The sequence below is a fragment of the Dendronephthya gigantea genome, unplaced genomic scaffold (genome assembly GCF_004324835.1).
Source record: "Dendronephthya gigantea isolate DGI-Jeju-01 unplaced genomic scaffold, DenGig_1.0 000110F, whole genome shotgun sequence".
Taxonomy (NCBI): domain Eukaryota; kingdom Metazoa; phylum Cnidaria; class Anthozoa; order Malacalcyonacea; family Nephtheidae; genus Dendronephthya; species Dendronephthya gigantea.
Window position 1 is genome coordinate 237,902 of NW_021163120.1, and position 24,315 is coordinate 262,216.

At 38.7% G+C, this 24,315-nt stretch overlaps 3 protein-coding genes across 8 annotated transcripts; 1 reads left to right on the top strand and 2 right to left on the bottom strand.

Annotated features, from left to right (window-relative positions):
• Positions 1 to 382: 382 nt before the first annotated feature.
• LOC114535046 lies at positions 383 to 14,323 on the bottom strand. 6 transcript variants are annotated; one of them, XM_028556422.1, is made up of 14 exons: positions 14,299 to 14,323; positions 13,795 to 13,921; positions 12,504 to 12,968; positions 10,079 to 10,217; positions 7,912 to 7,978; positions 6,777 to 6,863; positions 6,623 to 6,679; positions 5,909 to 5,959; positions 5,243 to 5,581; positions 4,264 to 4,311; positions 3,923 to 4,097; positions 3,001 to 3,483; positions 2,281 to 2,532; positions 383 to 1,809 (listed from the first exon to the last, which is right to left on the bottom strand). In XM_028556422.1, the coding sequence occupies exons 6-14, from the start codon at positions 6,861 to 6,863 to the stop codon at positions 956 to 958; spliced, it is 2,346 nt and encodes a 781-aa protein (XP_028412223.1). In that variant the 5' UTR covers positions 7,912 to 7,978; positions 10,079 to 10,217; positions 12,504 to 12,968; positions 13,795 to 13,921; positions 14,299 to 14,323; the 3' UTR covers positions 383 to 955. The 6 variants fall into 6 exon arrangements, with proteins under 6 accessions (XP_028412223.1, XP_028412224.1, XP_028412221.1 ...); XM_028556423.1 differs by lacking the exons at positions 10,079 to 10,217; positions 12,504 to 12,968; positions 13,795 to 13,921; positions 14,299 to 14,323 and adding an exon at positions 9,016 to 10,065; XM_028556420.1 differs by lacking the exons at positions 10,079 to 10,217; positions 12,504 to 12,968; positions 13,795 to 13,921; positions 14,299 to 14,323 and adding an exon at positions 8,173 to 8,938.
• On the top strand, positions 11,177 to 17,769 carry LOC114535048. Its single transcript, XM_028556429.1, has 2 exons — positions 11,177 to 11,462; positions 16,931 to 17,769. Exons 1-2 carry the CDS (start codon positions 11,390 to 11,392, stop codon positions 17,398 to 17,400), a joined length of 543 nt encoding a protein of 180 aa, XP_028412230.1. The 5' UTR covers positions 11,177 to 11,389; the 3' UTR covers positions 17,401 to 17,769.
• Positions 17,770 to 17,837: 68 nt separating this feature from the next.
• LOC114535047 (cathepsin K-like) lies at positions 17,838 to 24,020 on the bottom strand. Its single transcript, XM_028556428.1, has 9 exons — positions 23,604 to 24,020; positions 23,024 to 23,196; positions 22,516 to 22,756; positions 21,428 to 21,629; positions 20,792 to 21,000; positions 20,273 to 20,364; positions 19,288 to 19,446; positions 18,822 to 19,014; positions 17,838 to 18,130 (listed from the first exon to the last, which is right to left on the bottom strand). The coding sequence occupies exons 1-9, from the start codon at positions 23,869 to 23,871 to the stop codon at positions 17,853 to 17,855; spliced, it is 1,815 nt and encodes a 604-aa protein (XP_028412229.1). The 5' UTR covers positions 23,872 to 24,020; the 3' UTR covers positions 17,838 to 17,852.
• Between the last annotated feature and the right edge of the window lie 295 nt (positions 24,021 to 24,315).

A 24,315-nucleotide genomic window follows, 5' to 3' on the forward strand; every position in this document is an offset into this window, starting at 1 on the left:
GACGTCAAACGCGGGAAGTTTGACTTCACACGAGGTCTTTGATTGGCTCGTTAGTTTTGCGGGACCCAATCAGACTTCAGTAACATCAAACTTTCCACGTTTGACGTCAGTGATGAGAAAGGCCTATTCACACAGGCGATATTAATGCGTTTCCTGCGATTTTCTTCCTTTGATGGATGTGACACAGTGGATAAGTACGGGATGAAAGAAATAAAGATACTTGTACCCTGCTTATAGACAGAGAATTCTTACAATTCGCTTCTTTGCATCTGTCAAAAGAAGAAAATCGTAGCGAAATAGTTCGTGTGAACATCGCCTAGATACAGGGTTTCCACTTTACGAAAAGCAAAGATGATTTTTTCTCCTTCAACATTATATAATTTTATAAAGAGAAATAATCCACTAAAGAATGCCTAAAGTGTTTATTGAATAACTTGACGATCTACAATCCTCACCCACCATGGCTTCAGGCATACATTCAATTCATTTTATTAGTATAAATTATTATATTAAGTAAAGCAAAGCAAATATTATGAATTTCAAAAATTCTACATCTTATACTTGTAAAACTGTGTTCCATAATAAAGCGTTTTCCGAAGATGTTACTGGTGTTTTAACTTTATGGTTCAAAACCAATACAGGCTAAACGCAAGAATGCCGGCTTTTCCTGCAGATTTTCTGGTATAAAAGTGCATGTTCACTAAATCCTAGATACACGAATTTAATTCTTCAGATTAGGTTAGGCCGATTATGATTAAGTCTTAAATTAGGCTTATGGTTGATTAAGGTTAACGCTAATTTTAAATCAAACCCTAATCCTAAACTAATCTCAAATATTAAATTCGTGTATTCAGAAGTTAATACCGGTTTCCTTTTGTTGCACAAATTAATTATGCACGCAGGTTCCTCTGGGACATTTTGCATTATATTAATGTAAGCTAACTACCGAAATACTCTAACCTAACGGACCCTTATAATCTTTACACAGACAAAATTTCCTAACATGCGGTAGTTTCGCAGCCACACACTTTGGCTGGTCGCCATATTGGTTTATTCTGCTAATGCTGGTTCCCACGATGAACCTTCTTTTGTGATATTTCACGGTAGCTTCGAACAGACCCTCGCTCGGAGAGGTTTGAAATTGCAGCTGATACCGGCAAAAGTATTCTTCGCTCTGCTTGAACACCGCTGCCCCACTAAGATGCGTCTTCACAACCGCCTCATTTGGCCTTTCCAACTGCGCGAAGTTTATAGATTTCAGCGATAACTGAGCGCACATATTTGCACTGGAGTTATCTTTCGACAATAAATCGTTCATATACTCGATGGCAGCCAAACCAGCCTTTTGTATATGCGGGTGGTTAACATCGACCGTGACCCATTGTAAACATGGGCACCAGTGCTCCACCGTCCCGGCATCTTTACACGTCCGGTTTTTCGGGACCTCCACGAAAAGACTTTGCCCGCGCGTGATCCCCGTCGGGAGGTCTGGGTACGAGAGCACGTGACGGAACGTCGCGTAAACGTCGAACCACGACGTAAGCCTCCCCCGGTTTATTTTCAGATTTCTCATAACGTTAGGGTATTTCGATTCGAACCAGGGGGGAAGGATTATCGAGAATAAAGGCAGCCTCTCTTCAAGTTTTCCTTGGACCTGGGTTCTTACCTTACCAAACCTGAGCCCGTGATCGCCCATCACGATGACCAGCGTATTTTCCAGGTGACCCTTTGCCTTCAAATCGTTCAAAACGCCCATTAAAGCCCCTTGGTTCTTCTTCACATTGTTGATTTCGTGGTGCGAATATCCAGCTGAAACGTAGAAAAAATTATTGTCAGTAAATATGCTAAAATATACTGAGATTTCGCCGGTGAACTATAACACCACTGGAACGATATCCAGCGACAGACACGCCAGTATATATTTGCCTAAAGCAAAAATAGTTTTCAAAGTTTTGAGCTGAAACAAACCCGAAAAACATCGGGCTGCGTATGAGACTTAAGCCATTGAAGACTGCCATTTGCGGTGTAAAAATTTCAAGACTTGAGTAAAAAGATAAAGATGTTTTAAATATGAAAACAAATATACGATTGTTGCCAAAAATGGATGATTATAGGCATTTAACTTTGTATTTTTAAAATAACTAAATTGTCAGATTTTGAAATATTATTTATTATTTTGAAATATCTAAATAATTTTGAAACATCTAAATTGTCCAGGGCCCTTTTTTTGGCTTATTTTACGAGATTTTAAAACTAACCGATGGGGTGAAAAATTCTTACCGTTAAAAGAAACGAAGAACTTGAGCTTCTTCGGATATGAGTTAAAAACAGTGCTGACGTATTCCCAATGGATTGAAGGCACATTTCTGTTGTTGATACAGCGGTCAGTGGGGTATCTTGTCCTCCGGGCAATATCCAGGAAGAAAGGACGAGGGTAGAAATCTGTAGGAGGATCTTTGAATCCCATGAGTCGATACTGAAATGGTCCATCCCAAATGCCGTCTTCGGTTATTCCTGTCAAGTAACCGTATTCTGAAAGGAAATTCAAGTATTTTAATCACTGATCTTTAATACTTAATTACTGAATTCCAATACTTTATATTTAGGATTGAATCATTAAATTCCAAGTCCAAACCTTTAGGATTGAATCACTGAATCCCAAGACTAAATCTTTAGGATTGAATGACTGAATCCCAAGACTAAATCTTTAGGATTGAATGACTGAATCTCAAGACTAAATCTTTAGGATTGGATCACTGAATCCCAAGACAAAATCTTTAAGACTGAATCAGTGATTCCAAGACTAAATCTTTAGGATTGGATCACTGAAACCCAAGACTAAGGATCACTGAATCCCAAGACTTAATCTTTAGGATTGAATCATTGAATCCCAAGACTAAATCTTCGGGATTAAATCATTAAATCCCAAGACTAAATCTCAGCACTTGGAAAAACGACCAAACTAATTCATAAAAGCAAGCTAAAAAAAATGAAACAAACCCTTCATTTGTTTAAAGATCCACGTCCATCCATCAAGCGGCTTTGCCCCAGATTTCCCGGTTCTGGCCTCGTACTGTTCTTCCACGTGCTTGCCCGTCAACATGGCAGTTAACTGCGGTGTTGTACCATCACCGTTGACTGTATGCCCGGTGAAGAACAACCCATTATTCTCCGTTATGAACTTGACAACCTCGGGCAACTTACGATGTGTGTTGCCGTATGACAAGGAATCAATGCCCAACACCAAGATGCTCAATGGCATTCCGGGTTTCTTTGCGGAATCCGTCTCAACGTTGCGACTTTTGGTTGCAACTTGCAAGAAAAAGTCCGTCTTGGTTTGACCATTTTTGAAGCGGAACGTGACTTCGATCATGTCGTCTGGTATGTAAGTCTCCGACGTGATTTCGACTGCCGGACCCAATTTATGAGAAAAGTCGCCATTTCTAAGCACTGGACGATAACTAGCAGAGAGAATGTTTGGATCTACAGACAAAGAGAGATTCCTTTTAATACACCAATGGATAGATGCAAGAGTTCTAAACTGTTCTTCCTAGAGGTCCAGTAAGAATCATCTCTTAGTGATCGAGTGTTGCTACACGAGGAAACCTAAACTAAACTAACTTTATTTATACTGGATAGCTCTATCAGTTCTAAACTGTTCTTTCTAGAGGTCCAGTAGGAATCATCTCTTAATGATCCGGTGTTACTACACGAGAAAACCTTAACTAACCTAACTTGAGAGGTCCAGTAAGGATCATCTCCTATTGCTCCAATGTTACTAACCTAGACCAAACTGACTTCATTTAAATCTGACAACTCTAAACTGTTCTTCCTTTGGAATCCCAAAAAAGATACACTCTCATTGAAAAAGTGTTGCTCCTGGAGGAAACCTGCAGTACCATAAACCATGCTCTGCACCTACCAATGAATTTCAATTTTCCATCCCACAGACTGCCATATGTTGTCCCAGGACAATACGGTTTTCCCGTTTCCTTGATATATTGCATGATTGACGGATGGAAGGGATCAAGTTCTGGTATACGGCAACTCACGGAATCCTTATTATTCTCCGCTTTTTTCACCGAAGGACATTCCGCCTAAATAAGAAAAATTAGGTGAAGTTAGATCATTTTGTAGTATTTTCTAGCTCAATATTTCAGCTAACTCAAACATCTTTATATCTAAACTGTTTTTCTCAGAGGTCCAGTAAGGATAATCTCTTATTGATCCAGTGTTACTACAGAATTTAGCTAAATAATTTACCGCTTTATCCAAAAGAATCGAGCTCATCCAATCTTCACTTTCCGGAGCCTGTAAATAAATTGCACAGAAGAAATACAATTAAACTTCAAAACAAACACCTTTAAACATTTTAGTCGAAAGCAGAGAATTAAAAAAATTAGAGTTATCATTCAATGTAAATAAATAATTTGACATGAATATAACTATCACTATCTGCCGGGTTCCTGTGCCCTTCAACATATATCCGCTTAGTTAATAGTTATTATAGTAATTTACACAAAATATGCCAAATTTCCACGGCCATATCTTCCCCGCTTCCCAATATTTCGCAACTAAACTTTACAGGTTTGCCAAGTTTGGGATGCTTTTCCCAGCCGAAGCGGTGAACATTTCTAGTTTTCAAATTTAGTTTAATAAGGGAGCAGCCGTTATTTGAGACCTATATATATATCAAAAAGCTTGCAATAAACTACGATGCATTGTGCTGTCAAAGTTTGTTTCTATGACAGTCTATATTTAACAGTTATTCTGCGAACTCGAGTCGTATATGAGCTATCGGCCATATATGACGAGAGTGAGCAGAATAACTGTTTTATTATATACACAAACTTTGTCGCCCTTTCGGTGCATTTTGGTGTGCTATTATCATCTAAAGCTTGGATTTCTATTTCACTCAACTCCCCAAATCTTTCAGCCATTTTGTTTACTTTCTCTACTAGACAGATATGAGCTAATATCTGTCTAGTAGCCAACCAATGAAATTGCAGCATACCTCATATCTGGCGCTTGTGTATATAATAATAACATGGATTTCGAGGCCTGATTAGCGGAAACCCTTTTTTGAATTTTAACTGGCTGTTTTGTTTATGACTTATGTATTTTTGGATGGCTGTTAAACAGTTTGTACGTTTCATTTGTAGCTACGATAACGGAAAACCTGGTGTTGAATAACGTGCTAATGGTGGTAGATTTCCTACCTCAGCCCCGAGGCACAGCATACCTTAGTGGTGCTTGGTTTCTTTGTGGTGCTTGGTGCTTTGAATATGGTGGGTTTTTTAGAGGGAAATGGTGCTGAATCCTGTGTTGTGACCGGTGCCTGAGGCTGAAGAGTTTGTGATTTAGAATCAGGTGAATTGAATCGTACGGGCTGTTTAGAGGAACTTGGTGCAAAATCTTGCCTTGCTAATGTGCTTCGATTTAGGGTTTTACCATCTCGAAACAATGACAAACCAAGATTATTAAATGGAGCGGACGAGGAACCTTGTGTCCGCAGAGTGCTGGGGTTTTTACTGTCACTTGTTTCAGAATCTTGGGTGCTCAATTCAACCCCAGTATTTTTCTGTAAAATTTTAAAAAAGCCACTTTTTGATCATTTTAAACTTTCAAGATTCTGGGAAACAAAGCCCCCACCCACCCCTCACTGCACCCACCTCTCACTGCCCCCACCCCTCACTGCCCCCACCCCTCACTGCACCCACCCCTCACTGCCCCCACCCCTCACTGCACCCACCCCTCACTGCACCCACCCCTCACTGCCCCCACCCCTCACTGTACCCACCCCTCACTGCACCCACCCCTCACTGCACCCAATTTTTTTAATGAATGAGTCATGCAATGTTTTTCAACACCCTCCTTTTAAATTCATTGAAAAATTCTTGGGCCATACCTCAGTTGGATTTCCTTTTAGTCCTTTATCTAATATTCCACGAAATGAGCTCTGAAATATCATGTCATTCATTTATTAAAAGCTGGGTAGAAGGCTTTCTGAAAAAGTATGTGGCAACTACTCTGGAGTTTGACTATAAGCAATAACTAGCAATTGTATATACAATAAGCAGTGTTATATTATAACATTTATAGTATACGCGCATGCTGATTGGTCGAGAAGGGTGTTTCTATAAATGTATAGAAACACAGGAATTTAAAGAAATAGAAATAGAAAACATTTTTTCCTGTGTTTCTATACAGTTATAGCTGTGTTTCTATACAGTTATAGCTGTGTTTCTATACAGTTATAGCTGTGTTTCTATACAGTTATAGCTGTGTTTCTATACAGTTATAGCTGTGTTTCTATACAGTTATAGCTGTGTTTCTATACAGTTATAGCTGTGTTTCTATACAGTTATAGAAACACTGTAACTCGCCCTACAGGCTCATGTTCCCACTGATTATTTCTTGTTCTCCCGGACTCCTATGTGTGTTTCTATAACTGTATAGAAACACAGAAAATGTTCTCTATTTCTTAAAAATTTGATGGGTTTGAGTTTATTTTCAGAGTTGTTTGAGTAATTAGTGGTGTTGTTTGAGTTATTAGTAGTGAAAATAATACCATGCTTAAAAGTCATAAATATTGACAGCCTATTCATTGCAAATACTTTACCAAGATGTTCATGTATGAAGTGGAATTCTTTGTGGGAGAGGTGCTGGAAGAATGGGTCTATAAATGACATACAACATGGTCAACAAGCAATATTCTGAATGAAAGATAATTTTCATCCAAAGTTATAACCAATTGTACACAAAGTAGTTTTTACCTCAGAGGTCTTGAAATAACTGACCCATACAATTAAGAAACCACAAGCAACCACAAGGAAAATATACAGACGTTGGCTAGTTTGCATCTAAAGACAAGAAAAACACATATATAAGTTTACTCAAAAGTACGCAAACTTCCTTTCCACAAAACAAGAACTTTACAAGCGTAAACTGAGCACTAAGCATTGAATTCAAGCAGGCTGGCAGAGATCAGGGGCCGGTTGTATAAAAACATAGTTAACTTTTAACTATAATTAGTGACAGAATTAACCAATCAAAGTAATTTATTTCTGAGTTAACTGCGATTTAACTACCGAAAATGTAGATAAGTTCCAATATAACCAGGGAACATCGTCGCAGTGTCTTCAAACAACTTAGCATAAACAAAAAAACACTTCTCAACGTTTCGACCCGAGGGCCTTAATCAGGAGAGTTCTCAAGCTAACTTCCCTGACGAAGGCCCTCAGGTCGAAACATTGAGAAGTTTTTTTTTCTATTTTAGGCAGTTGTTATACCTCATTTGATGCTATGCAAAATGTAGGTTAAGAGATTTATACAACTAGCCCCTGAGAGGACACAGTAGAGGCACAAAATATCATTAAGCGCAGCTGGTTGTTTGCACCAAACAGCCAGCAGCTAGCCTGCGTCACTGATGCACTGGATGTATCCGACAATTTAGCTGTTCCGAAGTTGCAGTAGAAGACAAACTGATCGATAATGGCATGTTTTTTGGCCACAATGCAAAACAACCCCTTGACACCAACCAATGCTTGTGTGAGAATAATATTCACTGAATATTAACTATTTGGTAGTTTGACTCCTTATGGCGTAATATGCCAATGGCAACTGGCTAAAAAAGCATACTGGTTGCCACGCAAAAAAATACACAATTTAGTGAGACACTTCAACTTATAAACCTTCTTCAGACTTCAAAGATTGCTTTGTAATTTACTAGTGGTTTAATAGTATTTTTATCTAGAGTCTAGAACTATGTGTATTTATTATTTATTATAATAGAATACGTACAATACCCGAAGTATTGTACGTGTCAGGTCAACTCATCAAGTACACAAAGTCTTCAATATTATTATAAATCGGAAATTTACAAATGAGAATAGTATTTCACTTTTATACCTTAACATCAAATGAAGATGAGTGTCAGAAGCGATGATATTGATTTACATAAAACGGTCTTTCATTCCTAGATAAAACAGTGAAAGTTACCGGTTATAAACAAGCCGTATATTCGACTCAAACAATTTGATATTAGAATGCAGAAAAAATTTTTTACATCCGTTTTTGCAATGTCATATTTCCACACAATCCAATATTAGGTATTCGCAAATATAACATGCGCCGAAATCCGATTGAAATCGTCCGATAATCCAAACATACCTAAAATAATCTTTCCTTGGAGTGCAATATTATTTACTAAAAATGACATAAACTAGGCAGATTTCGGGACACTTTCAAATGCCTGAATTTTGATAGTCTGCAATGTCCACAATGATGCCTTACTGGAACATCGTCTTGACACAATATAATAATTTATTTAAACCTGATTTTTTACAGAGTTAGTAACTCATAGACCTCATAGATTCCGAAACACGAACCGGAATACGTCGACCGTTCTGTCGACTTGGCCACTTCGTCCGACTCGGAAATCACCCTGTCACGGTGTCACGTGACTAGGAAGTGACACGTGTATTCGATTACGAAATCACAATATCAGGAGGGCGAAGATGCAAGTGCAAATAGGGGGAGAATAACACTAAACTGTGCTAAATCCGTGATAATCCATGTTCAGTAAATCCTGGTCATGCCTGAAGATTATCCTTAGTACGCTAAACTCGCGTGTAAACTGAAATTTCCGACTTACTTGCCGACTGTAGCCTTGTTTAAAACAATTTATGTACAAAAGTAGTTTTCTTCATATTAAGGGCCGATAACATGGGTCATTTTCAACCCCGGGGTTGTATTCAGCCATGTTGACCGGGATGAAATCTCAACTCTGGTTTAAAACTTGCCCGGGGCCGAAAATTTGTCATGTAATCGTTTCAACCCAAAGCTGAAGTTATTCGAACATGCGCAGTAGTGTCATTTACGCACGTGACTGTAGTTCTCATCCCCGGGGTTGAAATTATTCATATAATCGAAAAAAATTTCATCCAGTTCAAATGGGCTGAATTCAACCCCGGGGTTGAAAATGACCCATGTAATCGGCCCCTAAGTATTTACCTCTCTGTACGTGGCGTCCCACTGGCCCACCACCCGCTTGACGCCCACCCTTTGTCAAACCCACGCTCTACTGCTAACGAACATCAGTTTCGCCTAATTTAAAGCGAAAATCAAGCCCGTACGTAAAGATAGAGTTTTGTTTACATTTAGAACTGCTATACTTTCAAAAATACGATGTGTTGTCACCATTTTTATTTGCTATTCAGAAAAATCGTAGCATGCGAAGTTTGGCAAGTTCTGGCAATGTCACTTTCCATTTAATCCATCCGCCAGCTGACTCAGTAATCGTTTCTAAATCAGGGACACGCGTTACGGTTGTTGCACCATTTGAAATCTTCAAAACCTTTCCGTACGTGGCATGACCAGCCCAGCACCCACTAACTTGGCACCCATCTCTCTTAAAACACCCACCCCACAGATTAATATCCGGATGTCTCTCTTCTGATTAAAAAAGCGTAAACGCTTGCTCAAAAAGTGACCAAAGGCATTCACTCGATTGTCGTAGGAGCGGAGAAATGAGAATTATAAGCATTAGAAATCCCTGTTCGACGAATATTTTCAAATATATTTAATTTAAAAAGTGTGTGAATATCTTTACATCGAATGGCATTTCCTGTACAAATCAATAAATGTACATATATTCCGCTTCATTTGAACACATCGTGCAGTTTTTCACTTCAATTCAGGTCGGCTCCATTTTGAAACATTATTTCGAGGGGGGGGGGGCTGGTGAATGCCTCTAGTCACTTGCTAAGCATGCGCAGCAAGCGATGCGCAGTGACCAATCGCTTACGCTTTTTAGTCAGAAGAGAGACATCTGGGTATTAATTAATCTGTGCCCACGCTTTATTGCTGAGAAACGTTTTCCGCTTATTCCGTCCTTCCACCCGCTGGCTCAGTAATCGCTTCCAAATGAAACACGTCGGTGTAATAAGAGCAAATCTGTGTAAACATCGATAAACTCCTTCCGATACCAAGCTGATTTCAGTTCAGTCAATTTTAATATCAAACATTTTTCAAATCGGAAACCTGATTTGAATTAAACGGTCCACGAATTTCTTACCAGCTGGAAATATTTCTCGAAAATACATGATCATGCACCATTCATGAATGATTTTGACTTCATTTCAAACTGAAGATCTTCCAAGAGAGCATAAGTTGTCTCAACCCATCGCCGGGCCATCGCCATGGTTGATGCATGACTATAGAAAAGAAAATAAGTTTGCGGATTACAAACGCAATTTTCCCAAATGAATGCTAAATTTAAGGAAGGAAGATGCTGGTCATCTGCAGTTCATAATCACGTGTTGAACAATTTATAGAATGTACCAGATCATAATGGGCATTTTTTGTCCTTCATGATAGGAGTTTCCAGCCAAGATGAGATGACATTTTAATACGGACCTCATGCAACAGGAAACCACTTCATGAAACAAAATTCGCTAGTTCATATTTCTTCTTCTTAAGGAAACTTGATCAAGAGATTATCCTTACTTGATAGAACTATATATACCCATCATGCAGTATAGATAAAGTTAGTTTAGTTTAGGTTTCCACCTGTAGTAACACTGGATCAATATAAGAGATGATCCTTACTGGACCTCTAGGAAAAACTGTTTAGAACTGATAGAGCTATCCAGTATAAATAAAGTTAGTTTAGTTTAGGTTTCCTCCTGTAGTAACACTGCATCAATAAGAGATGATTCTTACTGGACCTCTAGGAAGAACAGTTTAGAACTGATAGAGCCATCCAGTCAAGTTTAGGTCCCTTCTGTGGTAACACGGGATTAATAAGATATGATCATTATACTGGGTCTCTATAACAGCTTATAATCCAATATATATATATAGGACTATACTTCACAGCTAATCTTTTGAGGCACATTTTTGATTTTTTAGCGTTAGACCAGCCGCTGTGAATTAATTGAAAAGTTCAGCAACAAGTTCAATATCTAAGTCAAAGTGTCCAATAGTCCATGAGCGAACGTCCAGGTTTTTTACATCCTATCCTTAACTCATCGCCGATGAAATGAAAACAACGTTTCAATGTGTTGAGTTATTTTGATAGGATTGGATGACCAGCATCCTGACGGCGGGAATGGTGTGAAATCGGAGACCAGGAAAATCCGCGCATTCCAAAACAGGAGAGAGCTAAATGCGTCGTGTTCGTTGCCTTGTGACGCAGTTCAACTCATGCACTAAAGCGATTCGCACGTATATTTCGCGTGGCACTCGTGTCTGAAGTTCAGCGTGGGCTGTTGAATAAAAAGCGATACACTCGAAAGATTTTCAAAAAGGGAAACTTGTTCTTAGAACGCAGTCATATTTACGTTTGAGAAAAGCACATTTTAGCGAAGTGAATGATCAAAAAACCATGACTCGTATCATCGTGTATTTTGCTCTACTCTGTGCCCTTTCTACGTTCGTGGAAAGCGCAAAAATTAAAGGTAAGTTGAATGAAACATTTGTATTAAATATTCATGCTATAGCTTCAATCGCACCATACCGTTTCTGTTTGATCAACACAAACGAATTGTTTTTGCGTAGTTGTTTTATCAATTGTTGTATTGTATGGGACTATGGGTATTTGTTACTGACCCACGCGCAAAACTCATAGAGCTTTCGAGAGAGAGAGAGAGAGAGTATATAAGCGCGTAAGTTATAGACGTATATACAAAAAAGTACGGTTGAATGCTCTAGTGTTTCAAATACTCTGTTCTGTTATTACGGATACAAGCGAGGTCTAGAAAAGACTCTTTCAATTGAGTGTATAGCCTTTAGGCATTATATATCGTTATGAATATCACTAGACATCAGCGCTGCATCAATTATCAAAGCGGGAAAGATATTATCATCGCTATATTGTATAAACGTATAGTGTTAAGTCTTGAATTGCGATGCGAATTTTGTTATTATAATTAGCATCTGTTGCTATTCAAACCATTGCCGCGTCTGAACGCTTACCAACCGCTTAATCTTGAAAACAAACATCTTGGCTTCCTCCTTGGCGCTTACAGAGACATATCTGAAAGCGTTCTGTTTTGAATTGAAGCCAGATAATTACATAATGGACACATATTCCTCTCTGCTTGTATTTACGTTGCTGGTAAAGTGAGTTTACGGGAAGTCTTTGATTTATAAAAGAGCTCTTCTGTCTTAATATTAAACTGCGTCACAAAAACGACCTTTATTGTTGCTAGTTGACTCGTCAGTCGGGCGTTCATCGTCTTCCTGTACGTTCAAGAACACGCAAAAGCCGATAAAAAACATAGTACGTTTGTTCGTGAAGTGTTTTGAGTGTCACGAATTCATTGATAAGCTCTGAAAGAGGGAATCCGTATCGCCGATAAATTTATCAGTTTATTCTATTCGCCTGTCTTCACCGGTAAGAATTAATCTATCGCAAACTCTTGCAAATTTGATAAGAAACAGCCCTCAAACATACCAAGTACATCATCAATAAAAGAGATCCTTTATCGTCTACTCACCTTGTCAATGAGTACAACACTGATTTGTCAATGTCTGTAAAACTGGGATTAAATATGAGAAAAAAATTAGTCCTTCCGAGAGCTCTAGTGAACTGCTTATCCTCAGCATCCAACTCCAGTATTACAAGATGTATAAAGGCAGATCTACACGATGCGATTATAGTCGTATTCGATTCTTATCCTGACGTATGAAAATGACTGGTAACGCCACTCTTTCTGTTCATCAGTTTTAACGAAATTTAAAATGTGACATCTTTACACGCGTTTATTCGAATACATACGCCAGCATACGAATCGTATACGACTAATCGCCTAGTGTATAGTCGGTCCTAAGAACACGAATCCCCATGGATACAGTTGTTGTTTATCCTCAGTTAATAAGGAAAGATTGATCTCACCGGAATTAGCCCACACAATTTCACGCCTGATCCCATAAGGCCAACTCTTGACTGTATTTGGCATTGACTGCAATAAAAAACAAGTCATTTTCGACAATGTTAAAGAGCCTGCTATATCGATCGTGTTTTCGGCCCAGAGTCCTTTTAAAACCATCTCGACTACGCGAAGAAGAATGCGAACAATCTTGCTGATTAAAATCGCGTTGAACGGTTGAAGACAAACTAAAAACGCCTATGGCTATATAGCCTGCAACGCAGACTATATATACCCAAATATATAGTCTGCGTTGCAGGCTAATGGCTATAGTAAATATCGCAAAGTATTGCAAAGTATATGCCAAAAGTTGTATGGTATATATTAGCTTTTCATGAATACTTCGATCATTGGTAGAAAAATCGCCATGCGCTTTCTCAATTAAGGCAGATTTCGATCTACTTACAGCGGAAATCGTTCGCTAGCGAAATATTAGCCTGCAATTTTTTTGGAATTTTAACAGCATAAATAAATTAGACTTGACTGCTCCCAATTCAAAAGAAAATACGCAAATATTTCGCTAGCGAACGAGATCGCCGTAAGTGGAAATCTGCCTTTAGGCGTGCCCGAATTCAGAAATAAAGCACTAGAAAGAATAATCAGTTTCTGGTAACATCATAAACTAGGGTTCAGCCTGAAATTCTCTCACAATCTGGGGGTATTTCAGTCAGGCTGGGCGAAGAATTCTTTATCGCAAGTACGTGAAATAAGAAAATAAACGAACAATTACCGCATTAAAGACAATAATAGCAACTTTCAATTTAAAAAAATTGAGCTTGTCTTTCTGAGATCATTAAACACTTCATAATATCTTATTGAGACATGTTGTTGTTACGTTTGAAATAAGATGAGAATATACCTGTGGGATATTCTGAATAATTCATGTCTCGAATAGAATCTTCTCCACACTTTTCGTTTATTCACGATTGAAAATGCTCCAGACAGGATACCAATCACAATCGATCATGTCACCTTGTGAAGAGCACCTGTCCAGAATCAAAGCGCTTCAGATTTTAAAACAAGGACCCATTCACGAGACACTTTTAATTAACTTGCAACTGCCCTGACTCGACAAAAGTCGCAAGAAATATTTCGTTCGACTTTGAAACATCAAGCTGTTCGAAGTTACATCGGGCAAAGTTGTTTGGAAACTCTAGAATTCATTATTTTAAAAGCGATTTTGATGGATTTTCGGAGTTTTCGTGCGGAAAGTTTTTGTGTGGATTTGAAAAGAGTTAAATTTAATTAAAAATCCATTATGGTTTGGTATATGTCCCAAAATGTTTTGAATTTTTTGGGGTGTGTCTTCTATAATTGGACTTAACCACTCGACGGAGAAGCACGGAAATGTAATTGAACATACCACCTATCTTTCCTGTTCAACCCGACCCAATGAGAGTCATGTGACCAATATCTAAAACGGAAAAAAATACTAAAATCCTGTAACTATCAGCGACAATTCTATTTGCATCATTGTCCTAGATAGGTTTTACCTTCAGGAAAGATCTGTAACCATATGTGTGTTTTTGTTTTTTCCGATCCGCCGTCCTGCGCTTTTTTCCGCCCATCCGAACACCCACGTCGCTTCGCCGGCATCCGCATTTCCCCTCGCCCATCTCTCTATCCCACCGTGCAATTACAACTGTGCTTGCTTATTCACGCATGATTCTATCGTATTTGTCTGTCAATAACAGCCGATCTGTCAATCAGCATATTCACTATTGAAGGATAAAACGCAGTATCAACATATTCACGAGATATCGCATCTTTGGAATGCCCATCAGGTTCCAAGGAATTTCCTTTTTTTGTTTTTCCAAACCGTCAAGCACTCTCAAACAAGTTACACATTTTTCGCAGCATCGATTCGCTTTTTCATCCGTATTACCAGAGACATTACATCATTGATAAAATTTCTATATATCTTTAGAAGTATTTGGCGAATTTTATGCCCTCCTTATGTATATTAAATAAGCCGTCTGGACTATTTTTAACAAAACGTAATAGAATCATAATGCGACGAGGTTGCCAAGAATTCGAGAAAATTTTAGATTGAAAACAACCCCATCTAGGAACAGCAATCCTACTAACATTGATATATGAGTATAATGTATACAAAACTTCAATTGAACTAATTATTTTTCATCTTGTTGTGAACCGGGTGTAAAGTCCTAAAAATTGTCACAAACAGAAGCCAAACAGGTGCTTTAATTTGGTAAAAATATCGAGTCTTGCGAAGGTTAATTGGCCCCATGTTTGCAACGATTTTGAAGCCTTTTGATGTTGAATGATGTAAAAATTGTTACTAATCAATAACAGAGCCAGGGCGATACTCCTCAATCGATTGAATTGTTTGGATAATGTATATTCCTAATCGAGCTCTGGGTCGAGTGGAATCATCTTTATACCAATGGTTGAATACGAGGTGTTTGTGGTTTTTTCATTCAACAAGTCCAAGTGAGCTTTCAAAATATTTAAGGAAGAGTCAACAAAGTACTTGAAATGAATCGACACCATTCGTGACACACGCTCGCCTGTCTGCGTGAAATCTACCCTGCGAATTTGTCCCAAGGCAATAAGCTCTTCCAACCGGGTATTTTCGCAAACATTTTTTGCTCTGCATATGTCCGAAGTGTCGAAATAACGCCAGTGGCATTTATCATTGAATGTTTGAAAATACGCCAAGCACAGCAACCTGATCCATGACATCTAAATAGCCGGAAATTCCACGATTTTTTATGTCTGTCCAATGAAGAGCTTATTGAAAGGACTTGCAATCGACTTTGTTCAAATTCAATACCACCCAAGTGCACGAACAATTGATAGACTGTTCACACGATTCATTTTTGTCGGATACAATTTGCTTCTCACGAATGGAATGAAGTATGTTATTTATAAAGCATTTAAGCAGTATATTGCATTCCCTTGCGTTTTTTACTGTCCATTCCCTTGCGTTTTTTACTGTCCATTCCCTTGCGTTTTTTACTGTCCATATAACATTGCTACTCAACAGACAATACTGCAGAAATGAATTGGATCCGACAAACTGAATTAGATAGTGTGGACAGGCCTGTAAAAGGCCCGTTTACACTTGCGATTTTCGCTGCGATTTCGTATGCGATTTTCTTCTTTTCATAGATGTGAACGAGTGAATGAGTTACTGATGTTCAAATAAGAACTCTTATACATTTAAGCATACGTAACTTATAACTCGTTCACATCTACAAAAAGAAGCCTAAATTTGCCTAATTTGCCTAAAGAGAATATATATACGTGAGCTATTCGGCTGGTTGCATAGAAACGAGGCATTGAGGAGGATTGTTATGTAAGGGGGGTGCGTTGTTATGTAAACGGGGGGGGGGGTGCATATAGGGGAAGATGCATATGGCTGGAACGAGGGTATCTCATATGTCACCAACAATCGGGATGTATTGTTTGTGGCCGGTTGCCAAGAAAGTTAACTCAAAATAACAAAGCATTTCATTCATCAATGATTCCCGACAATAGCCATCGCCGACCTTCGGTGACATATAGGAAGCAGACCTAAGAATAGTTGACTGAACTACAATCAAGCCTGCCAGTCAAACTTTCATCAACTTTAATGACTAGAACACGAGTTATATCAGTGTTGATTGGATATTACCACGCACAGTCTAGTCAACTCTCGTCAACTCTCATGACCTGGTCAAACGAGAACAAGAGTTGCATGAGAGTTGATTTGATATTACCACTCGTACCAGTCAAACGAGAGGAAACTCGTCAACTCTCATGACCTGGTCAAACGAGAACAAGAGTTGCATGAGAGTTGACTGGATATTACCACTCGTACCAGTCAAACGAGAGGAAACTCTCGTCAACTCTCATGACCTGGTCTAACGAGAACAAGAGTGGCATGAGAGATGCATATGACTGCTCGTTACCACCCTTAGTAGAGTTTCATAGCCGTTTCAGTTATGATAAAATCGGTCAGGCTTTAAAATGATTTTCTCTCATTCCAGAGGTGTTGGTTATAAGGTTGAACACATCAGAACCGGAAGCTATTGAAGAGACTATTACATTTGAGACGGGAAAAGAAAAGACCGGAAGCGACTCGGGAATCGTCGAAGTGAAATACGTCGAAAAACCTAAGCCATCTACAACAAGAAGACCCGTTGTAGTGAAGACGAGAAAGCAACATAATCGTCATCTTAGACGACGATGCTGTCATGCTGGAGAACTTGCTGCCAAGCATGGTTTAAGCTGTTTGATTCCACGTCATTTCAATCGCTTTTTCTTCAACCTCGTCACTCAGCATCGCATGAAGTATCAGGGTACCATCAACAAGAATGACCGTCACAGATTCCGCTCGAAAGCCGTCAAGAATATTTACAAAAACATCGGGTTTTGCGTGAAGCGTCAAAGGAAGAGTGTCGTGCAAAAATGCTGTCTCGGTTACAAAACGAAGCAGCGCCGTCGCTTCCAGGGATAAAAGGCTACACAGAGGAACAACACGTGATCGGGAAGGACAATGATGGATAATTGTGAAAATCTTTGCGATCAAGCGGAATAGTTTGGGATCACACAAAAACTTGTACATAACTTTATAAAAGCACGTATAATTTAGCATAGACATAACCTACGGTATAGACCTAAACAATCTATAACAATATTTGTATAATAAGATTTTTCAACCAAATGGTTGCTTATATGATTGTAGAACTTTTTTAAGTTTAAGCAGAAAATTTCGGTTAAAATAGTTAAATATATACTTATTTTTTTCGTAAATTATTGTATATATACTTAAGAGATTTTTGTTGGAAAAAATATTTACACAATATTGTTGTTGCTTACCTGCTGAGTTAGTGGAACCAATTACAGTCTATGAACTATAAAAAACCGAGGTAGTTGAGTTTGGCAAATATTTGATACTTAACTGATTGGCTACGTTTTGGATTTCTGTTTACGGCGTTTCATTTTTGCAATTTTTCGGCGCACTGTTTTAGGCTGTTTGACCTTTATGGGTAATTGAAAAGTTCGATGATTTATGAGCACCACAACAGGCTTCTCAGTTACCCCGCATCTGTTCTGGTCCCAAGCTATTTTGGCATAGCCTCCAATCCCCCAGGCTTCCGACCAGGAATTCTTGATAAGCCAGTAGGGGGTACTTCGTTCTACACCATAGCCAACCACCAACACTGTATGACTGTTATCGCTGTTGTCTGAAATAATAGCATAATTTTAATCTAAGAAAGCGATTTACTTCTAGTAATACCTTTATCACTTCCAAAGTATTCTTCCTAGAGAGACCTAGTAAGAATCATCTCTTATTTATTTATACTGGATGGCTCTATCAGTTCTAACGAGAGGTCCAGTAAGGTCTTCTCGTATTGTTCTTCCGAGAGGTCCAGTAAGGTCTTCTCGTATTGATCCAGTGTTACTTCAGGAGGAAACCTAAACTAACTTAATTTATCCTAGATGGCTCTATCGGTTCTAAACAGTTCTCTCTAAAGGTCCAGTAAGAATCATCTCTTATAAATTCAGTGTTACTACAGAAGGAAACCTAAACTAAACGAACTTTATTTATACTGGATAGCTCCATCAGTTCTAAACTGTTCTTCCTAGAGGTGCAGTAAGGATCATCTTTTATTGATTCACTGTTACTACAGGAGGAAACCTAAACTAAACTAACTTTATTTATACTGGATAGCTCCATCAGTTCTAAACTGTTCTTCCTAGAGGTGCAGTAAGGATCATCTCTTATTGATTCAGTGTTACTACAGGAGGAAATCTAAACTAAACCATACTGTATATACACTGAATAGCTCTATCTGTTTTTGACAAATAAACAGTTTTTTTTCTGGCTGTACAGGTGTATCAATGATGCTATGATATAGATATATGATATCTTACCGCATTCTGGGTCATCATAAATTCCCCATCCGTAAAACTTGAACGTCATAGGACTGGCATTGATAGAAATCGCAGCTGTGCCATATTTAGCTATGGCGATTTTCAACGCAGTGTTATTACGTTTGGGTACGTAAGCAAATGCATCAATAGTCGCGCCACCTTTCTCATTTCCGTTCGAATGACAAGCTCCTTCCTAAACATACCAATAACAACATATCAGTGGCTGACGGTAAGTATCTACCTAATATGAACGAGTTTTGTGATTGGCTTTTTGTAACAATAGTGAACAGTGTTTATGATTCGTTCTTTTAGAAATCAATTTCTATAGTTCATTGTGTTTTATTGTTATCATCAACCGATAGCAAAGCTTGTTCATATAGGCACGTATCGACCCGTGGCTGGTAGTAATATACTTGTATTGCACCAACCGACATTTAATTGTAGTTATGGTTCATTTTTTGTTCACCTGTGCTAAATAAGGTCCGTAGCTATCTTCAGTGCGCAGAGAATGAAGATAGACCCAACTGAATGCTTTGCTATACCAGCCTCCTTTGCAACCCTCGTTACCAGATCCCCAAGAACAATCCATAATCTGCTGGGCGGCTAATGGAGTAAGATTCCCGGTCTAGCAGATAAAAAAAGGAATTGAATATTTTAATTGAACGATAAAAGTTAAATTCAACTGATTATACCAGAAGTCTCACTCTGCATTTTGCTAATGTTTTCGTGTCCGAAATTTTTCAGACGTCATTCTACGCAATTCTGCGCGCGTCATTCTACGCATTCACGCAATTCCTGGTATGTGCAGGAACTTTGTACCCCCATGAAAAAGTTCCTGCACACACCAGGATTGCGTGAGCAAGACACACAAATTGGATACTAAAGGCTGTTTTCCACCTACGCGTTTTTCATACGCACGTACACGCACGTAAAAGTCTAAATCCTTGTACATGTTACCTTTGAAAAAAACTAATATTTTAGTATGCATTAGTTGACCTACATCTTAAATAATAAAAATTCCGTACGTGTACGTGCGTTTAAAAAACGCGTAAGTGGAAAGCAGCCTTCAGCGCCATAAGCGCCATAGTGCTTGCGTGTGCTTGTGTATTTGGCTTGCGACCAATGCCACAGAATACCTAACAGAAGTAGAACTCCTGTACTTTTTTCATAAGTGTGATTCGTCATGATTCGTCACTTAGCAAGTGCATTTTTTGAGGTAGTCACTCCCCTGCCAATACTAAATATGGGTTGATTTTAGACATTGGCAGGGGGGTGACTACCTCAAAAAAATGCACTTGCTAAGTGACGAATCATGATGAATCACACTTACGAAAAAATAGTATAGAGTTCTACTTCTGTTAGGTATTCTGTGCCAATGCAAAGAGTGAGACTTCGGGTATAATGTCTATTCTGTGATAATAGCAAGGTAATTGTATTCCCAGTATTCTGACCTTCAAGAACTGACTGGTCTCCAGAGCCTGGGCCGCTACCAAGGCATAACAAGAGGCGCAGTTTCCTTGACTACGGACTGGCCCCACGGCACCTGAACAAATAAGCGTGCCATAAAACTTTTAAAGCCGTGTTTCGCTGTGCTATTTCTCTTGCAACTTGCAAATGCTATTCTACTTTTAAGGGATGTACATTAGTGCGGAGTCTTCAAAATGAAAGTGTAAGAAATGTCCATGGAGTGTAATAAACACAAACGTTTCATAGTTGTAAATTTACATATCTTAGAAATAGAATTGTATTAATTGCAAGTTGCATTGCATATAGTGTAAAAGGGTCTTAAGAAAGCAAAGGTGAATTAGCCTTTCTCTGTTACTTTCTCACGATGACGGTTTTGAAAAAAAGTACGTTTTTATTTGGGCTTCAAAATATTGAAAGAAAGAGGGATGTATGAAAATCAACTGACTGTCGAAATCTAAAAACTTAGGGAACAAACCACTCAAAGGTTACTGCTGTAAACCTACCAAAATCTCTCCAGTCTAAGGAGTCAGGAACACCGGATATGTTGAAAGCACCTTCATCGTTGATCAAGCTGCCGTTACTATGATGGTCCACATAACGGGACTCTTCCTTAGAACCCCGGTAGCGAATGTATTCATCCTTATCAACGTCAGTCATGTGATTTGCCGAGAGTTTAAAGTTTAAATTTTTACGATTTGTTGAGTGGATAAACCTAAAATAGACAAACGGAAGAGATAAAGAGTTTCTGGTGTTAAACACACCAACTAGCTCCCCTGAAAAAGGTCGAAACATTGTTTCCTAGCCATGTTTCATGAAGGTAGACAAACCAGGAAACATTGTTTCCTAGCCATGTTTCATGAAGGTGGACAAACCAGGAAACATTGTTTCCTAGCCATGTTTCATGAAGGTGGACAAACCAGGAAACATTGTTTCCTAGCCATGTTTCATGAAGATGGACAAGCCAGGAAACATTGTTTCCTAGCCATGTTTCATGAAGGTGGACAAACCAGGAAACATTGTTTCCTAGCCATGTTTCATGAAGGTGGACAAACCAGGAAACATTGTTTTCCAGCCATGTTTCATGGTCAAACCAAGGAACCAAATGTTTGTCTGTCGAGAATGAGCAAATTCCAACAAACCTCATATTGTGACGGAACAAATGTCTTCTTTTACTCATTTCCTTCCTCCCTTTGTAGGATTTCATATGACGACGTCGGAAGATAGAGTACAGTCTTTCCAGGTGTTCCTCCTTATTTCCATGATGTGAAGTCATGAACTCTTGCATCGGATTGGTCATAAAGTGGGAGTCAAGTTTGTGACTCCAATTGTGACACCATAAGTCTGAAAGCAATGTAATAAGAGGAGATGAAGGAGAGTTGGTCGGAAATATCAGGGACCGCGGAGCAGGGTGGCTCGCTGGGCTTTAGCCCCACCAATAATTTTTCCGTAATTAGTCTTTAATTTTGAATATTTTTTAGTTAGCTCAAATTTACAAGCTAAAATTTGAGCTAAAAATTGACCATTAAAACAGCGTGGTTATCCATGTCAAAATATTTGACATCATAACCAAAGCATGATTATATTGTTTAATGTTTGTATATGAACGTCAAACATGCTGGAAACTTTACATAGGACAAGCATTTGACCATTAAAACAGCGTGGTTATCCATATCAAAATACTTGACATCATAACCAAAAGCATGGTTATATTGTTTAATGTTTGTATATGAGTACCAAAATGCTGGAAACTTTACATAGGACAAGCATTTGACCATTAAAACTGCGTGATTATCCATGTCAAAATATTTGACACCATGCATAACCAAAGCATGGTTATATCGTTTAATGTTTGTAAACTATATGAGCGCCAAACATGCTGGAAACTTTACATAGTATGTATTATTTTCCAATAATCCTTTGAGAGGCATTTGGGGCAATTTCAGGCGCCTATGTATATTTCAAAATTTTCCCTGACTCTCCTAGCAGGCGCGCGGTGCCGAGCCCCAGCAATACGAAAAACGCTCCGCGCTCCCTGAATATCAGAGAATGAAGAGATCAGAAGAGGATGTGAGGTGGTAGACATTGTAGAAAAGATGAGGGAGGCAAAGTTGAGATGATATGGACACGTAATAAGAAGAGATGAAGGAGAGCTGGTCAAAAATATTATGGAATGAAGAGATGAAACTAAGTTCGTCAACGTATATATACAAAACAAGATTCACCTTACCTGAAGGCAGCTCAAAAACTGAAACATTTGGCTTCCATTCTTCGAAGGAAATATATTCCAAAACATAATAATCGTAATGGGTTGCCAAAAGGCTGTCGTAACCTTTCATTTCATACTTGACTGGGCGATGTGGTTCGGAGTTCGTCACCCAAAACGTGTAGTCATTATTAAGGTCGTAGGTTTTGTAATGATGCTTCCATTTCGTGGTTTCTGTTCCTTCTAAAACCTCAGTTCCAGCAAACTGCGTAGGGAAAAATAAAAGAGCTAAGACGAAAATGTTGGTAAATTCCAGCCTCTTGCACGACAGAACATTTTGATGTGCATTCTGGTTTGTGAGAATTCCGAAGCGAAAACAGTTCATATTTCGATCAAAACCGTGCATTTATAACTATAAAATTGCATTTCGAAGCTGTTTCAAATTTTTAGCATTCGTACACATAACCATTGCTCTAGCCTTTCATATACGGATCCAGTTTAACTCCTTTGCAGTAGGAATCACGTGCGTTACCTCAAACTCCTGAATATTTGGCAGTATTGGTTGCGGTATTATCGGGATCACCTTCGTGCCGTTCCTATACCAGCAACCCTTGAAATTCCCGCGTTTTTCATTGTACATCGGCACTACTTTGAATGCTGTTCCGTGCGCTCCCAAATCTGAGCGCTGGAAAGTCTGGTCTGTTCCTAAACGAATAAAAAACACAGAGAAAAAAAACAACTAAGAGAGCCACTTTGAAATTTTAAGATACCAATTACTAAACATGGCGAATATGTCGAAGGGTGTTTAGCTAAACGGTGGATAAGTTCATATAATGAAAAACAAAATTACCTATTTTTTGAACAACTGAGCTGAAATATTTCGATGTAAATAGTTTAATTTCCAATGGCAGTACATATTTAATGCATAAGATGCAGGTTCAGTCATTCACATGCAAGATGTATGGAAGTATTTTTAAACTTTGGTTCATGCATCCACCGTTTAAGGTTTGCCTTTGGAACAACCGTCTCAACAGCACTTAACCCGACCATTTTTGCTGTCGTTTACTGCACGACTGACCTTTTTTCACCCTGACACCCTTTGCTGTACTTACCATAGTAGAAATCCACTCTGCTCCTCCGATCTCTTCGACTAAACCATATCTCGAACGGTTCCTTTATTCCACTGTGAGGTAGTCTCAGCAATCCCGTACTGTGGTAGTTCACAGGAAACACGGGGCGCGGATGTCGACGAATCATACGACGAAAGATCTCGATAGTCCTGCCGAAATGGAGTCGGCCTGATTTGTTTACAACGAAACAAACGGTGCATAATATAAACAGTACAAAGAAACCATTAAAAAAACGAGCATTCAGGAACATTTGTCGCGATGCTCTTTTCAATTTACAGCAAAAATAGTGTACTTTCCGCGAGATTTACTGCAAGAAAAGTATTTTATTTGAAGTGAAGCCAACACTGCATCAACGAACGACAAAATTTAAACATTGTTATGTACGTCGAGCGTTGATTACGGGTACCAGTTATGGCAGTATTTTTATATAGTTAGATCAATTTCATGTACATTAATTCTTTTATACTTTGCATGAAAACGGCCCCTTGAAAATCATTTTTAATGAAGGTCTACGGTTTTTAAAGAAGTTTTAAATAAAAATAATAGACACTTGGTTGTTTACGTTTGCCGAGATTTGAGTAGATTCAACGGACTGGGCATTCACGTATTAAACAACGGCCATATTGATAGCCCCCAGAGTATCTAATTTGTGTTGAAAATCGTGTCGAAGTGGCGCGCCTGGAGGAGAGAGATT